This window comes from Lucilia sericata, unplaced genomic scaffold, assembly GCF_015586225.1.
Source record: "Lucilia sericata isolate MDLA Ls3-8-SP2 unplaced genomic scaffold, ASM1558622v1 Contig000418F_arrow, whole genome shotgun sequence".
Classification (NCBI taxonomy): Eukaryota; Metazoa; Arthropoda; class Insecta; order Diptera; family Calliphoridae; genus Lucilia; species Lucilia sericata.
This window is the reverse complement of record NW_023994435.1, coordinates 280,001-299,353: the sequence shown is the minus strand read 5'-3', so window position 1 is coordinate 299,353 and position 19,353 is coordinate 280,001. Positions and strand designations below refer to the sequence as shown.

At 28.2% G+C, this 19,353-nt stretch overlaps 1 protein-coding gene across 2 annotated transcripts in view; it reads left to right on the top strand.

The window, feature by feature from the left end:
* The first annotated feature begins 3,586 nt into the window (after window positions 1–3,586).
* The window catches only part of LOC119604684, a 25,510-nt gene continuing 9,743 nt past the window's right edge, over window positions 3,587–19,353 (top strand). Inside the window, exons 1-3 of one of the 2 annotated variants that reach the window (XM_037957461.1) lie at window positions 3,587–3,721; window positions 3,968–4,161; window positions 14,197–14,544. In XM_037957461.1, the coding sequence (XP_037813389.1) occupies window positions 14,319–14,544 (226 nt within the window). In that variant the 5' untranslated portion in view covers window positions 3,587–3,721; window positions 3,968–4,161; window positions 14,197–14,318. Of the gene's footprint in view, window positions 4,162–14,196; window positions 14,545–19,353 lie in introns of both variants that reach the window. The other variant, XM_037957460.1, reaches the window with a different exon arrangement.

The following is a 19,353-nucleotide window of genomic DNA, read 5'->3' as shown; positions in this document are numbered from 1 at the left end:
TTTAGCATTTAAATACTTTAGCTAGTTAGATAATATTGTTTTTGTTTTAAAATAACATACATTTTTGTTTTTCTAAAAAAACATCAGTACATGCGTCAAATATAGGAAATGTCTAGTTTCTTTTAAAAATATCTTCATATGTATGTAGCAATTCCAGCATCCAGTTCACAGACTAGTTTATTGTCTAGTATATAGTCTCGCTTAGCCTAGTATAGCCTAGTCGAGTCTATAGTCTAGTCTATAGTCTATTCTATAGTCTAGTCTATAGTCTAGTCTAGTCTAGTCTAGTCTTAGTAGTCTATAGTCTAGTCTATAGTCTAGTCTATAGTCTAGTCTATAGTCTAGTCTATAGTCTAGTCTATAGTCTAGTCTATAGTCTAGTCTATAGTCTAGTCTATAGTCTAGTCTATAGTCTAGTCTATAGTCTAGTCTATAGTATAGTCTATAGTCTAGTCTATAGTCTAGTCTATAGTCTAGTCTATAGTCTAGTCTATAGTCTAGTCTATAGTCTAGTCTATAGTCTAGTCTATAGTCTAGTCTATAGTCTAGTCTATAGTCTAGTCTATAGTCTAGTCTATAGTCTAGTCTATAGTCTAGTCTATAGTCTAGTCTATAGTCTAGTCTATAGTCTAGTCTATAGTCTAGTCTATAGTCTAGTCTATAGTCTAGTCTATAGTCTAGTCTATAGTCTAGTCTATAGTCTAGTCTATAGTCTAGTCTATAGTCTAGTCTATAGTCTAGTCTATAGTCTAGTCTATAGTCTAGTCTATAGTCTAGTCTATAGTCTAGTCTATAGTCTAGTCTATAGTCTAGTCTATAGTCTAGTCTATAGTCTAGTCTATAGTCTAGTCTATAGTCTAGTCTATAGTCTAGTCTATAGTCTAGTCTATAGTCTAGTCTATAGTCTAGTCTATAGTCTAGTCTATAGTCTAGTCTATAGTCTAGTCTATAGTCTAGTCTATAGTCTAGTCTATAGTCTAGTCTATAGTCTAGTCTATAGTCTAGTCTATAGTCTAGTCTATAGTCTAGTCTATAGTCTAGTCTATAGTCTAGTCTATAGTCTAGTCTATAGTCTAGTCTATAGTCTAGTCTATAGTCTAGTCTATAGTCTAGTCTATAGTCTAGTCTATAGTCTAGTCTATAGTCTAGTGTATAGTCTAGTCTATAGTCTAGTCTATAGTCTATAGTCTAGTCTATAGTCTAGTCTATAGTCTAGTCTATAGTCTATAGTCTAGTCTATAGTCTAGTCTATAGTCTAGTCTATAGTCTAGTCTATAGTCTAGTCTATAGTCTAGTCTATAGTCTAGTCTATAGTCTAGTCTATAGTCTAGTCTATAGTCTAGTCTATAGTCTAGTCTATAGTCTAGTCTATAGTCTAGTCTATAGTCTAGTCTATAGTCTAGTCTATAGTCTAGTCTATAGTCTAGTCTATAGTCTAGTCTATAGTCTACTCTATAGTCTAGTCTATAGTCTAGTCTATAGTCTAGTCTATAGTCTAGTCTATAGCCTAGTCTATAGTCTAGTCTATAGTCTAGTCTATAGTCTAGTCTATAGTCTAGTCTATAGTCTAGTCTATAGCCTAGTCTATAGTATAGTCTATAGTCTAGTCTATAGTCTAGTCTATAGTCTAGTCTATAGTCTTCTATAGTCTATTCTATAGTCTATTCTATAGTCTAGTCTATAGTCTAGTCTATAGTCTAGTCTATAGTCTAGTCTAGTCTAGTCATAGTCTAGTCTATAGTCTAGTCTATAGTCTAGTCTATAGTCTAGTCTATAGTCTAGTCTATAGTCTAGTCTATAGTCTAGTCTATAGTCTAGTCTATAGTCTAGTCTATAGTCTAGTCTATAGTCTAGTCTATAGTCTACTATAGTCTAGTCTATAGTCTAGTCTATAGTCTAGTCTATAGTCTAGTCTATAGTCTAGTCTATAGTCTAGTCTATAGTCTAGTCTATAGTCTAGTCTATAGTCTATAGTCTATAGTCTAGTCTATAGTCTAGTCTATAGTCTAGTCTATAGTCTAGTCTATAGTCTAGTCTATAGTCTAGTCTATAGTCTAGTCTATAGTCTAGTCTATAGTCTAGTCTATAGTCTAGTCTATAGTCTAGTCTATAGTCTAGTCTATAGTCTAGTCTATAGTCTAGTCTATAGTCTAGTCTATAGTCTAGTCTATAGTCTAGTCATAGTCTAGTCTATAGTCTAGTCTATAGTCTAGTCTATAGTCTAGTCTATAGTCTAGTCTATAGTCTAGTCTATAGTCTAGTCTATAGTCTAGTCTATAGTCTAGTCTATAGTCTAGTCTATAGTCTAGTCTATAGTCTAGTCTATAGTCTAGTCTATAGTCTAGTCTATAGTCTAGTCTATAGTCTAGTCTATAGTCTAGTCATGTCTAGTATAGTCTAGTCTATAGTCTAGTCTATAGTCGAGTCTATATGCTAGTCTATAGTCGAGTCTATAGGCGAGTCTATAGTCGAGTCTATAGTCTAGTCTATAGTCTAGTCTATAGTCTAGTCTATGTCTAGTCTATAGTCTAGTCTATGTCGAGTCTATAGTCTAGTCCTATAGTCTAGTCTATAGTCTAGTCTATAGTCTAGTCTATAGTCTAGTCTATAGTCTAGTCTATAGTCTAGTCTATAGTCTAGTCTATTAGTCTAGTCTATAGTCTAGTCTATAGTCTAGATCTATAGTCTAAGTCTATAGTCTAGTCTATAGTCCTAGTCTATAGTCTAGTCTATAGTCTAGTCTATAGTCTAGTCTATAGTCTAGTCTATAGTCTAGTCCTATAGTCTAGTCTATAGTCTAGTCTATAGTCTAGTCTATAGTCTAGTCTATAGTCTAGTCTATAGTCTAGTCTACAGTCTAGTCTATAGTCTAGTCTATAGTCTAGTCTATAGTCTAGTCTATAGTCTAGTCTATAGTCTAGTCTAATAGTCTAGTCTATATGCTAATCATAATCTTGCTTATACAAAGTAATTATATTGTTACACAGATTTATTTTCAACATTCATTACTGAACTCAAATTAGCAATTAAATTTCTATCGAAAATGATCAAACATTTTTAAACTATAAAATATGTACTAAAAACGATTTATTAGAATACAGTAATAGCCTATATTTAATTTCAAAGGCCAAATAAATCGAAATCAAAGGGAATTCCCTGGGGAAGATGAATTAATCTTTAATTAGAATTAGACTCATTAACTAAATTTAAATACTTAATCAAAAAGATAAAACAATAGCAGCATAATAGTATCTTCTTTATATATACACACATTCCAATAAAAATTATCACTTAAAGGGTTATTGTTTATATTTAAATATAATATGAAATACACAGAGAGCGAAACTTTGAAATATGAGCAACACATGCTGCTGTTGCTACTACTGATCGTTTGTGTATTTGATAATGCGTTACTGTTGCTGCCAGCAAAGAGATTGGCTGCTGTTTGTTTAAAGTAATTTTTTGCTATTTGGTTAACACGATCATTTATTTCTTCTTCTTGCTATTTTGTGCTTTTAACTGGGCTACTACAACTAAACAGTAACGTACAACAAAAACGAATCATTATTTTTTTTATTCATATACGGTTTTACTAACTGTTGAGCAGTTAGTCGCGTCCTAAACGTTAATCAGTAAAGAACTGAACAACAAATATTAATTAATTTTGCAAAATTTACAAAAAAGAAAATTTTTAGGATTTTTTAAACGTAAAATAAAACAAGTAAAAAATCAGTTAAAATTAAAAAAACCATAAAAATTAATATTAATTAAAAAAATAACTATTTAAAACGTAAATCATTTGATTTTTATCTCTTCAAACATTTGTTTAGTTATAATCTTGTGACAAAATAAATACAAGATAAACAATCTTATAATTTTGATTAAATTTTATTATATTAACTGCAATAAAAATTCATAACAAAATACAAATTTCACAACGTGCCAAATTATAAATTATATTTTACAGCCCAACAGCTAAAAAAGTGAAATAGTGACTCTACAGTTTTGAAAAAAAAGCTACATTTTACAGCCCAACAGCTAAAAAAGTGAAATAGTGACGCTACAGTTTTGAACAATTAAAAACAAAAGGACAGCCAAGTATTCATATTTATCTTAATATAAATAACCAATTTTATTGCCGAATAAATTCTTGTGCAACAGGTAAGTCTTTGTGCATTTAAACCACATTCTTTTATAGTTTTGTTCAATAGTAAAAAACGTCCTTGCCTACTAAAAAAAAACAATCTAGTTTTGGACAACTGTTTATAGTTAAAGTAAATTCTTGTTATTATTTATGTGTATTTCAATAATTTAACAGAATGTGTTAAGGTAAACAACCCATAACAAGAACTTTAGCAACTCACTGCTGGCAACATTTCAATGTTTAGATACATGTTGCTGAACTGCTTATTTTGTATTAATTAATAGTTTTACTTTACTTGAATTACATGATTAATTTAAACGATTTTAGAACAAATGTATTTTATCAGCAAATTAATAATAGTCCAGAGACTTGGTAATAGTTTGTGAGAATTTAGTCATTCATTGTTAGAAATAGGTGTTAATAAAAGAATATATATAGCCATTATATTCATAACAAGATAATTTAAATCGTAATAACATTAATGACAATGCCAAAAGGTTTGTTTATTTTTAGAATTTGTTTTATATTAATAAATTTTGGCATGTGGAAATAATTAAATTTTAATTTGTATTAAATCTACCAAAAAAAGTTTTAAAGTCAAGGAACAAATAATTGATATTTAAATAACATTCGTAATTACGACAAGTAACTTTTATAGACATCAGTTTAGATTACGAAGTATGAATAATTTTGAATGTTAAGATCTGATTAGGCCATATAATCAGGAAACTTCAATAGTAGCCCAACAAAGGCAAGCTGTTTTTCTTAAGATGTAGACACAAGATTGAATTTTTGATAAATATCAAAATTTTCGTACATTTTCCAGAAGCAAAAATTTACTAAAACAGCAAATTTTTCGAAAATTTACTAAAAACAGAAAATTTATCTATAATTTATAACAGAAAATTTTTCGAAAATTTACTAAAAACAGCAAGTTTTTCGACAATTCAGTAAAAACAGCAAATTTTTCGAAAATTCAGTAAAAACAGCAAATTTTTCGAAAATTCAGTAAAAACAGCAAATTTTTCGAAAATTCAGTAAAAACAGCAAATTTTTCGAAAATTCAGTAAAAACAACGAATTTTTCGAAAATTCAGTAAAAACAGCAAATTTTTTGAACAGAAAATTTATCGATAATTTATAACAGCAAATTTTTCGAAATTTACTAAAAACAGAAAATTTTTCAAAAATTTACTAAAAACAGAAAATTTTTCGAAAATTTACTAAAAACAGAAAATTTTTCGAAAATTTACTAAAAACAGAAAATTTTTCGAAAATTTACTAAAAACAGAAAATTTTTCGAAAATTTACTAAAAACAGCAAATTTTTCGAAAATTTACTAAAAGCAGCAAATTTTTCGAAAATTTACTAAAAACAGCAAATTTTTCGAAAATTTTTTAGAAACAGCAAATTTTTCGAAAATTTACTAGAAACAGCAAATTTTTCGAAAATTTACTAGAAACAGCAAATTTTTCGAAAATTTACTAGAAACAGCAAATTTTTCGAAAATTTACTAGAAACAGCAAATTTTTCGAAAATTTACTAGAAACAGCAAATTTTTCGAAAATTTACTAGAAGCAGCAAATTTTTCGAAAATTTACTAGAAGAAGCAAATTTTTCGAAAATTCAGTAAAAACAGCAATACTGAACTGTCATATTTCAATTCGCTTATTCTGACATTCAAAGAAGACTCTCCCAATACACATTATATCTATGTATCTATCTATATATGGGAAATATCGTGTCAAGTGACCCATTTCAAAAAATCGATTTGGATGAAATTTGCACCAATTTGCCAGACACAAATTTTCAGCTCTATCGGTCCAGTACTGCCGAACTTAGCGGGGGTCAAAGTTGGACATTTTATTCAAATCAGTGTAACTTTTCATCTATTGGTCCTAGCAAAAATTGTCCAAAGAAGTTCAGATAGCTATTTCTTCATTGTTTCCAACAAAATGTTTTTAAATTTTTTTAAACTTTTTTTAATTTTTTTTTCCAAAAACTCCCCTTTTTTGCTTTGGCGAGGAGTCACGCCCACATACAAAATTAGTCTTAAAAGTCGCATATCTCAGAAACTGCAACAGTTAGAGTTCTTGGGAAAAAAGGGCGAACTTTTGTCAGCGGGGAGGGATTTGGAACCCCCATATTAATTAATTAGAGAACTATTAAAACTAAAATCTTAAAATTTTACATGAAGATCTTTGACATTCATGTGCACATCTAGAGCAAAATGGGCGAACTTTCAATGGGGGATTGGCACCTCCCATATGAATTACATAAATACAAAATTCCGTATAACTGGGAAACTATTAGATTATGCACTTTTTTGCATAGTTTGCATTAGAATCTTAATTAACGTTTGGAAAAATCGGCAAACTTGTAATAATTTCCGTGTATATTTGGAAAACTATTATAGTTAGAATCTTCAAAATCGTTAAGTGGGTTTTTTTAATTTATATTGCTTTTAGTATAAACAAATTTAGAATGTCAAAAGTTTCAATTTGAAATTAAAAACAACAACCTTAGAATATCTTGTATAAACATATTTTACAAGTTTTATTCTACTTTCAATGCTAAGATGTTAGTTTGTTTATTATATGTTAAGTCAAGGTCAAGGTAAGTTAAGGTCAAAATTATAGCCAAATAAGCTGAAATTTGTCATGTATTAATGTACATGACGATGTTACGATTACAAGTGTTTCGTTAATTCGAACTTATGTTCGAAAACTTTATAAAACTTTTAAAATTATCTATTAATCATAAGAATTTATAGAGCTAAAGTTCTAGTTTTATTTAAGCCATATTCTCATTTAGTTTCCTATATCAAACTTGAAGTTTTAATTTTTTTCCTGCATTACGAAAACAGTAATTTCTAAATATATTATTAAACTTATCTTAATTATCTATAAAATAAAATATTTCTTATTCACCGCTAATTTGTTTCATAAAAAAAGTCCAAAGTTTATCTAAAGATTTTTTTTTACAAAAAGACAAAAAAAGCACAAATTTAAATATTTGTTTATTTGTATATAAGTTCAGATAATATTATCTTGACGTAGTAAAATAAAAATGTTACGTTTGTTTTAAAAATCGAAATTATTTATCTTAAAAGATAGCTAGAGAAAGGAACCGCTGTGATTTTACAAAACTTTAAACTGTCTGACGTTTTTGAGCAAACATTTAATACAGTCTGATGATAAGAAATGTCACCCCCTTTTCACCTCATCCTAACATCACACTAACCTCGGACTAGAAGAGATTTCGGTTAAGTATCTCTTAAACTCCATTACAGTCTTTAATTTAACTTTCAGTAATGTTTAGATAACCAAATATTGGCTTTAATTTTTGTCAGACAAAATAAACGAAAGCACTTTTAGATGTCTCTGGCCAACATTTTGAGGTGTTAAATTAAGCCAAGTTATAATTTGTATCAATTATTCTACCAATTGAAATTTATTTCAAATTATATTCAAAATGTCTCTAAGATGTCTGCCTTTTTTAAAAAAGGTTTGTTTAATTATACCAAGATATACAATATCATGTGTGTAACTAAATATATTTAGTTACTTCAAACATTTAAAAAGCTTTTAGAATTAATTATCATACAAATTAACTTGAAAACTATTAACTAAATAAATAGTTCTATAGCGATAACAACAATCTTTTAATAATTTGTTCACAATCGTGTTTAATTAAATGCACTTTCTTTTAAAACAATCTTAAAGACAATACATTTACAATTAAAAAGAAAAAAACACCTGTGCAAATATTCTCAAGTAAAAAATGTTTGATTTAAAATATTTAAATTCAATCTTACCTTATTTAAAACCGCAGACCGCAGTTATTTGCTCCCTAAAAAAAACGTAAACTGGAAAGAAATAAAAAAATCACATAAATCAATTATAAATGTTATTCACATTTAAGTATTATTTAATATTCTATTTTAAATATTCATTTACGGCATGTAAATTTTAAGTCAATGATTTATTTAAAATAAATAATGCGAATTTTTGGGGGAAATAATATTTATAAAAAAAACCTACAATTTATATGCGTTGTATATATTTATCATAATTGCATAATTTTGTTGACATGGTTTTTATATATATTTTTTTTAATACAAAATATTCGGTCATTTGTTATTTTCATACATTTGTTATTATTGCTGTTTTTTTTTTCTTAAACATATATTTATAGACCGATCAGCTAATGGCACCTATAAATGTTATAATGTGTCATGAATACATAATCATCCACATGAGTAATGACTCTTTACCTCCAACTAAGTAATGGTATGTGCAAAATAGTTTTTATGCCCTCAAGAAATTTTATACGTTAAATCGTTTTCTTGGATTTTTGAAATAAAAACTAACATCCCGTTTTAGTAAGAATATATTCACACTTTTAAAATCTACAGTTTTCTAAGATGTTATTTCCCAGAATATCACACTCTCTTTAATATGACGTAAAACTAACGCAAATTACTTTAAGTTGAATATAATTTAATTAGTATTCAGTATGTGTTTTAAAAACTTTAAGATTCCGTTTATAACATGAGTTTTATAATTGAAATTAGTCTAATTTAAAATTAGAAATAATTTATAAATAAATTTTGAAGAAATATTTTTGTTATTTCCGTTAGGAAGTTTGTTTTGTTCCAATCTAATTAGAATCCATTTTCTGACCTGATTTTTAAATAGTCGTCCTTGGACCTCCCAAGAAAACCTTGCAATTGAACGGCAGAAAAATTCATTACAAGTTCTATTCACTGATCACATTCCTTTATTATGATTTTCAGAAATACATTTTATGCAATAACTTTAGATACAAATTGATCGTGTTTAAAATGGACAGTACTTTAAATTGTAGCGCCCCCTAGTGTACGAAATTCCCAAAAATTGGATTCCAAGAAAAAAGAACACATGAAGGTTTCTAAAACTGCTTCCATTGGTGCCTTGAATGCTGTGTCCCAAAGTTGAAATTTTTGTAAAAAATATGTTGAATTCGGAACGTCGGGAAATAGGTCAATTGAGAAAATTTTTTAATTTCGTATGAATTGTTAATTGAATTATCATCAAAATTGTAACGTCGGCTTAGAATCATATTTTTTCAGTCGACTAAGTCATGTTTGTCCGTCTGTCTGGTTTAACATTTTATACCCACCATCAAAAATGATGGGGAGTATATTGATTTTGTAATTCCGTTTATAACACATCGATATATTGATCAAATATATATTCTGGGTCCTTATTAAATACTAAGACGATCTAGTCTGTCCGTCTATTTGTTGAAACCACGATAGAACTGAAAGAGCTAGAGAGTTGAAATTTTCCACAAATGTTTCCTATAGGTAAGGTTTGTTTGGTATTGAAAATTCGAAATATCGATCCACGTTTTCGCATACCCTCCATAAAAGTGTCCCCCGAAAAACAGCTTTAACAGACATAACTGTTTTAAAAATGGGATTATAGAGATGCAATTTTATATAAATAAGTTTCATTTGAGCCAAATTGTCTCTACCAAATTTTATGAGGATCGGTCCATAATTGACCCTACCCGTCATATAAGGTCCCCTCCAAAGAATTACATTGACGCCTATTACTGTCTTAAAAATACGAGTCTAGCGCTGAAATTCGACATAAGTAAGTTTCTTATGAGCAAAAATCTTTTTATCGGTTTTTATGAGGATCGGTCCATAATTTACCCTAGCTCCTATATAAGGTCCCCTTCAGAAAATTACTTTAACGCACATTAGTGGCTTAAAAATGTGAGTATAAGCCAAAATCTCTCTACAGAATTTAATGAGGATCGGTCCATAATTGACCTTACCCCCATATAAGGTGCCCTTCAGAAAATGACTTTAACGCTCATTACTGTCTTAAAAATACGAGTATAGCGATGAAATTCGACATAAATAAGTTTCATATAAACCAAAATTTTTCTACCCCCCGTTCCCTTTAGGAAATGACTTTAACGCATATTACTGGCATACGGTTTGATGGTGGGTATATAAGATTCGGCATAGCCGAAAATAACACTCTTACTTCTTTACTTTTTTTTTCTTCAAAAATCTTTTTTAGAAGATACATTAATAAATATTTCATCAAGTTAAACTCAAATAAGTGTCAATAAAGGATTTTAAGAAATAAATTTAAAACAGTATTAATTTTTTTTATTATTTTAACAGAACAATGAATGCAATGATTTCAGTTGTTTTAAGTGAATGTAAAATTTTTAAAATATGTATAAAAATTTCCAAAAATCTGTTTAACAACAAACAATAAAAAAATAATAAAAAAAAATCCAAATTACATTAATTAAAAAATACACAATTTTAATTTTCGACTATTGATTTAAAAAAAAAAGTGAAAAAATCTTTAAAGTTATAAAAACTTATCTTAAAGAAAATACAAATAAAGGTGTATTTAAAGAAAGCCGCCTTTAAACACTTAAATAATCTAGGTTATAAAAAAAAGTAATTAAAACAAACTGTTCATGATTTGCATTTTATTATTTACTTACTCGACATAAATATTATATAATAATGTCGTGAATGGGAATGATAATATTGAATTAATCTTATTAATTTAAATTGGATTTGCTATTTGTTTACAATGCGAGAGTAATTTAATTGTGTTGAAATGTTTAATTAATTGGGTAATTGTCGGGTGTAGATTTTTAAAGTCGTTGAATAAAAATTGACTAAAAAAATATTATAACTGTTACGATTTTTTCTGGTTTCTAACATGCATGTACAGCTTGAATATCAAATGTATTGTGGAAATATACATATTTTTCTTATGTTTATGACGGTGTAATCCTATCCATTTACTTCCTTTAAATTATTTTACACAAACGGATTTTCCTTGCTTGTCTAATGGGTCAATGTGTATAAACATTGACATCAAGACACCATTACATTTTTAAAATTGCAAAAAATACTCATTTATTATTGTCACTACTTAATTAAATAATAAGGAAACATTTTCAATTGCAAATACACTTCACTGTCCAGGATTTAACTTCAACTTACCACAAACAATACAATAGCGTCAAACAAGTTTGTATAATATTTTAATTGGAATACCATTAAAGTAACTGAGTATTTCAGTAAAAAAAAAATATAATAAATTAATTTAAATTAAATTGATTATTACTCTATTATAGTCAAATTAAATTACACTCATATGTATAAAATTTCCAATTAATTTGAACTTTTAATGAAAAGTTTCTGGTTAATTGCAAAAAAAAAATACAAATTCAAAATAAGACAAATATTTGTACAAATTTTTATACACATACCGGCATGTATAAGTGATATGTGTGTTATAAAAAAAGAGATAAATAAAAAAAGAAACAAAAAATAAATAAAATAAAACATAATTTCATAACCATATAATTAATTGTTTATTTTTTAACTTTTTTTTTTTGCTGACAAAAAAAAATAAATAAATGTCATTAAATATAAGCAGCTGCTTATTTATTGAATAAACAAATATAAAATTTAAAAAAAAAATCGTAATAAAAAATCAATAGTAGCGTAATACTTATACCATACCATGGTTATAAACCATAACAGATTAAGTTAAATATTATGCTTTTGACAAAAATAATCTAAAGCCTATTTTTTATTGACTTAAGTCAAATTTTGCGTAAACTTAAGTGTTAATTACTTATGATCACCATAACAAATACACTAATAAAGACTTTAAAAATTTTCCCAGTATTCATAAAGTTATCAATGGTTTCTTAATAGTTTATTAACAAGTTCCTGTTGTAAACCATTAATAACTTTTAATTGTCTTTTATTTCTTTGCATGTTGTCATGTTTGACAGATTTCGTTTCTTAAGTTGAACTTTGTAATTTTAAATATATTCTTCATATAATAAATTATAAAACAAAGTCTGCGAATTTCGTTAAAAATTATATATTTATAATTTAATATTTATTTATTATTAAAATATATTTTAATGAGTATATTAACATCATTTAAATAAGCAAACAAATTATAGATATAAATACTTCTCATACATGTGCGAAAAACACAATTAAACAATAAAAACTAATTAGTCGACTAAGTGATGCCCTACATCCCATATCACCTGTAGGCCGTTTATCATGGTTTATAATTCTAAAACATTTTTGCCTATATATATTTCGATTCCAAACTTTGTAATACCCTACATCACATTTTACAATGAATTAGATTAGATGAATTAGATACTCTTTTAAAGACCAATACCCGTACACCGCTCTAGAGGGGAGAGTAATGGTCTTTAGTCCTGCACTCAACTTAAAGTATACCAATGTCCGTCCATCCGTTTGTCCGTATGTGTGTTCATGTCAACCTTGTGCGCACGTTACAGGTCGCAATTTTCAAAGATAATTTTATGAAATTTGGTACATACTCAGTCTATTATTTCGCCTAGACCCCATATAACTGTACACCCCGAATAGGAATTTTGATCTTGTAATTATATTAAATTATAATAAAAAAAGCAAAACTTAGTTTTATATATGTAAGTCTAAATAACACTGCAGATTTTTATATTGATCGGCCCACATTTAACCCTAGCCCCCATACCAAGTCACCTTCGGGAAATTAGTGAAAATTCGCTTATCGTTATCTAAGAAGCATAAATCTAAATAACACTGCCGATTTTCGTATTGATCGGTGCTCATTTGAAGTTACAACATTCCCGAATAAATACACTTCGCCCATCACTGGGCCTGTTGGTGAGAATCGAACTTATGACCTCCGTACTGACAGACTACAACACTACCAACTGCCGGATGCTCGCATGTATCGAATTAAAGAACAAAACAACTGACAGACTCCAAAAATAAAAACGCAAACAAAACAAACATCAGCCAGAAACATAATAAAACAAGTAAGAATTTATAGTCGGGCATGGCCGACCATATGATACCCTACACCAATGATCATGTTACAAATTTTGATTAGTTTTTTATAATAAAGTATTTAATTTCAATTTTACCATAATTCAGAAATATTTTAACAATTTGTTGACAAAGAAGGGATTTTTCTAAAAGAGGGGTTATATGGGGGGCAGGGGGTTAATATGGTCCTATTCTTATACATTTTGGTAGCGGGTTTTACGCCTTCATCAGTTATTTATGCAGAATATCATCGTGATATTAGTGTTTATAGGTGAATTTTGACCATCAAGTCATTTTCTAAAGGAGACTTAGTATGGGGGATAAGGTCAAATGAGGGCCGATCTTTACGAAAATCAGCAATATAATTAAGACTTATATAAAACTAAGTTTTGTCGATTTCTGGAGTGATACAAGAACATATTTATGAGCTCAAAAGCCCTATTAGAGGGGAACGGTTGTAGGAGGGCTATACGAAATAATGGACCGATTTTAACCCCTTTTTAATAAGCTTCGTCCTTGGGTCAAAAGAAGAGTACATACTTATGTGTCAAATTTCATCTAATTATGTTGAAAATTGCGTACAAGGTTTACATGGAAACATAGATAGATGGACATACAGACAGACAGACAGACGGACGGGCAAAGGTATACATTAAGGTGGGTGTAGGACCAATATTTTTGTGTGTTACAAACATCAGCACAAACGCATAATACCCTCCCCACTATAGTGGTGTATGGTATAAAAAGCAAACAAAACAAACATCAGCCAGAAACATAATAAAATTAATTCACTTAAATACTTAATCCAAAGAGGTTTTTGTGAAACAAATAAATATTTAAATCTGACTACTTATGACGTTAGAATGTATATTTGGATCTACTTAGTTGTTTGTTTATTAATCTTAGTCTGTGGCATACGTGACAATGTATACAAATTCAAAACAATAGATTTTGACAGATTGAAATGTTTTCAAAATTAATTGTTTAGGGATTTTTGCTAAAAGCACACACAGACTGGATTTTTTCTTTATTTAAACAAAAAACAAACAAATATCTTAATGATTATTAAAATATAAAACAAATTAGATTAAATACAAAAGAAAATTAATCTTTTAATATCTTGTTTTTTTTCTATTATTATTTCTTTGCAGCTTGATAAATCTTTCTAAAAACAAACAAAAAAAGCTTAACAAAAATTAAAAGTCATTTAACTGTCAATTGCTGTTTTTATTATTGTTTTTATTATACAAATTATTTGCATAATTATGTCAGTATGTTTGTGTTAAGAGGAAATCAAAATAAACAAAAAATTCCATTATCAAGTGATAACTTTATGTTGGGCCCACAAAATCGTAAATGCATCTATACACGCTGCCAAAGCCCCATAACCGGTTTCATAAATACTCTACTCTTGCTGGGATTATTGCTGGCTCAGCAGCCGCTGCAGACTGGTGGTCAAAGCACAACGTCAAACATTTTATCGTTACTTAATAAAACAGGTGAGATATTTTTATAACATACATACATACATTAATTTATTGGTCATTCGTGTGCATTTTATTATTAACTATTATTTATTTATTGATGGTCTATTAAAAATTAATTAATTTTTAATTTATTTTATTCTCCTCAATTAAATATTTGTTTGTTAAGGTTTGTTTATTTGTTAGTATTATTGTTGTTCCAACGGAAAATTTGAAAGAGGTGACCAGAGTTCAGATCAGTATTCAAAAAATGATCAATTAAATGCAACCGGATATAAAGCAAATTTATTATTACAAGCATTTTTTATATTCTCACTAGAACGAGTTGTCTTTAATGCAATTAATGTGCAAAAACACGTTTCTAAATTGTTTTTTTATAATAAAGTTTTAATTGAATTGTTTTTTTTTTTTTTTATATGCCAAGTTTTTTTATGAATGAAATATAATTTAATATGTCTTGAATTCGACACTTAAGAATTTATATCACTGTAGATATAAATTTGGATTTTTAAGTCCAAAATGTTTTGCGAGAAAAACTCGTAGAAAATTGATTTCCTTTTGCTTTTCTATAAAATATAAATAGTTTTGATCGAAATCTGCACCAAAGAGCTTAAACTGATTTCTATAGAAAACTTATAGAATTGTTTTTTTTTTTAAGAATAATTGTCGAAGAGTTTTTTAAAGAAAACTTGTAGAATTTTTTAATAAATTTTTCTAAACAGGTTTCAATAGAACTCATGGCAAATGGTTTTCAAAATAAAGCTTCAAAAACAGAATTTTCCTAGAAATCTAGATGAACATGAAACTTGTCGTATTGATTTCCGAAGAAAACTTTAGGAACAGTTTTTTATAAGCAAAAACATGTCGAACTATTTTCTCAACGAACAGCTTTTCATAGAAAAACTTGTCGAATAATTTTCTATATAAAATTTGTAAAACTTTCTTAATACAGAAAACTTATAGAAAAAATGTTTAGAGAAAACTTATTGAACAGTTTTATACAGAAAACCCATCGAACAGTCTATATAAAACTGGTCGAACAATGTTCTATCCAAAATGCCATAAATTTTGAAATCTTGTTCAATACTTTGTTATAGAAAACTTGTCCAACAGTTGGCTATAGAAACTTTGTTCAACAATTTGCTGTAAAAAACTTGTTTAACTATTTTCTAAGGAAAACTTGTTGAAAAAATTACTAAATTGTTGTTTCTATAGAAAAACGACTTTCTATTGATAACTTTTAATAAATCTCTTTGAACAGTTTTCTGAGGAAACTTCTCGAATAGTTTTCCATAAAAAACTTTTCGAAGAGTTTTATCGTCTAACGTTTCGTCGAATATCGAAAATATCTCGAATAGTTTTGTATAAAAAACATCTTGAATAGTTTTCCTTAGAAAACTTTTCGAAAAGTTGTATTGTTTAATAGTTTTCTACAGAAATCTAGCCAAACGTTTTTCTATAGAAAACTTGTTTAATAGTTTTCTATAAAAAAAAACCTGTATAATATTTTTCTATGAAAATCCTGAATAGAAAACTAGTCGAATAGTTTTCTATAGAATAGTTTTCTGCAGAATAGTTTTCTATGGAAATAGAAAACTATCCGAATAGAAATAGAAAACTATCTGAATAGTTGTCTATACAAAACTTATGGAGCAATTTTCTATAGGAAACTTAAGGAACACTTTTCTATAGAAAACTTATCGAACACCTTTCTGTAGATAACTTATCGAACACTTTTCTATAGAAAACTTATCGAACACCTTTCTGTAGATAACTTATCGAACACTTTTCTATAGAAAACTTATCGCACACCTTTCTATAGAAAACTTATCGAAAACTTGTCGATTACTTTTCTATAGAAAACTTGTCGAAAAGTTTTCAATAAAAAACTTGTCGAACACTTTTCTATAGAGAACTTATTCAACAAAACTCAATTTTGAAAACTTGTAAAATAGTTTGCTATAGAAAACTAGAAACTAGTTATCGAACACTTTTCTTGAAAAGTCTTATCGAACACTTTTTAGTAGAAAACTTGTCGAATAGTTTTCTACAGAAAACATGCCGAATAGTTTTTTATTCTCTTCTATAGAAAACTTGTCAAATAGTTTTTTGTTCTAAAGAGAACTTTTTGAACAGTTATCTATAGAATATATGTCGGTCTATAAAAGCTTGACCAATATTGAACAAGTTTTCAATAGATATCTTGTGCAACATTTTTAAACAAAAAAATCTTGCCGAACTTATCAAACAGTTTTTAATAGAAAACTTGGCGAACTTGTAGAACAGTTTTCAATAGAAACTTGTCAAACAAACAACTGCAAACTTTTGCTGGGATTTGATGTTTTTTTATACCTTACATCACTGTAGTGGGGAGGCTATTATGCGTTTATGCTGATGTTTGTAACACCCAAAAATATTGGTTCACTTTTTGAGACTTCCGTCCATCCGTCTGTCTGTCTGTCTGTCTGTTTGTCTGTTTGTCTGTTTGTCTGTTTGTCTGTCTGTCTGTCTGTCTGTCTGTCTGTCTGTCTGTCTGTCTGTCTGTCTGTCTGTCTGTCTGTCTGTCTGTCTGTCTGTCTGTCTGTCTGTCTGTCTGTCTGTCTGTCTGTCTGTCTGTCTGTCTGCCTGTCCCTCCGTCTGTGTGTCCATGTAAACCTTGTGCGCAAGCTACAGCTCGCAATTCTCAAGATAATTTGGTGAAATTTTGGCACATCTTCTTTTTTGACACAACACATACAACCGTACTCCCCGAATAGGGCTTTTGAGATCATAAATATGTTAAATGTTCTTGTATCACTCCAAAATCCTTAATGATACTGCTGCTTTTCGTAATGATCGAGCCTTATTTGACCCTATCCCCCTAATGAAGTCCTATTCAGAAAATGACTTGATGGTCAAAATTCATTTATAAACACTAATATCACGATAATATTTTGCATAAATAACTTTAATGTAGACGTTAATCCCTCTATCAAAATTTATAATAATAGGTCCATATTAACTCCCTTTTTTACAAAATCCCTTTGCTTTCAACAAATTGTTAAAATATTTCTGAATTAAGGTAGAAAATAAATTTAATGCTTTATTATTTTAAAAAAATCAATAATTGTAACATAATCACTGGTGTATGGTATCATATGATCGGCCATGCGCGACTATAAATTCTTACTTCTTTTCAAAATAATTTTATTATAGGCGGATCTAGTATTCAAGATTATAACATAACCTTAATTGATAAATGTGTCCTTATAGAATTCGATTTACAGCAATCATGTCACGAATAGAATCTATACAAGTAAAAACCTTATTTAGAACAAATGATTAAAATTTTCAACGAAAAATTTTTTTCTTTATATAAATTATTTGAAGAATTTATCGACTTTATAACAGTATAGTCGACGTTACCAAATCAAAAATATAACCCTTGAAAAGCTAATTATTTAATATGTCTTCCAGCGATTAATTTTTAAGATATTAGATAGCAGAGGAACCGCACAATTATCTAATCACTATCAATGATTTTCCCAACAAATTAACTAAACTTGACCACCTCAACAAAACTAACCTTGACATTATAATACAAATTATAATTACAGAGTATATAAATAGTAAAAAAAGTCTAACGAATGTATACAAAATTAAGTAGTTGCGTTCATAAAAATGTTAATAAAAATTAGCAACACTAAAAATTAACTATTTAAAAAAATATATATAAAAAAATTATAATAAACAATGTTTAAATTCCCACACCCATGTGAATTGGAATTAAAATATGTATATAATTGTACAATTTAATCATGACAAAAAAAACTTCTCTTCATAATAATAATTGAACAATTAATATGCAATGGAAGACTGCACTGTGGCAACTGCATCGCATCGTATGGCAGTAGCAACAGACAGGTGTTTGATTCTGATTAAAACACGTGCTAGACGCCGAGCAATAGCAACACCGACAACAATAGCAATATTAACAACAATAAAACAATTCAAAAATGAAATTGATACAATTAAAATAGAAGAAAGAATAAAAATAAATAAAATGTTAACCGGTATTATTTAGTAGCTACTTAAATTATACAAAAATTAAAAAGATTGTAAAAGTATTAATAGTTCTCTTTTTTTTTTTTTTTTTTTGTTTAATTTGTATAATTAAATTAATAAATTTTTAATTGCAATCTTTAAGATTTGACCATAATTACCCGGTATTTAAACATTTGTAATTTCGTTTTTTTTTAATTGCATACATGTGCTGTTCTTTGCATTAGCAAAAAAAAAAATGTTAAATACATTTATTTTATTTAGTTAATAAATTATTTGTGAATTGTTTAAAAGCAAAAGAGGGAGAGAAAAAAACGTCGGAAAAAATAACAATAAATAATTATTGTTTATCCATGCATAATGTTTGTATTGAATAAGACAATGACATCTGTCGGTCTCTATGTCTGTCTGACTGCATGTCTGTCTGTCGGTGTTTCAATCAATCACTTGTATTTGTTTCGGTATATGTCGTTGTCACTTAAATCACAACAATGCGAGTGCAAATAACTAAAAGAACTATTTGAAAACACCGGTTATAGGGGACTTTTATTTAGCACTACATTCATTCCAGAAAACTTTTTGTTGTTTTTTCCCACAGAAAATAATTTGATGAGTTTTCTATGAAATACATTGCCTTTATTTTTGATTTATTTCTCTAAGATCACACTTTTTCCACTATCGATGAGCTTTCATTGAGCTTTGTTTGATTTTTGTATCGAAAACTGTCCGTTGAGCTTTCGATAGAAAACTTTTCCTAGAATTTTGTATAGAAAACTTTTCGAC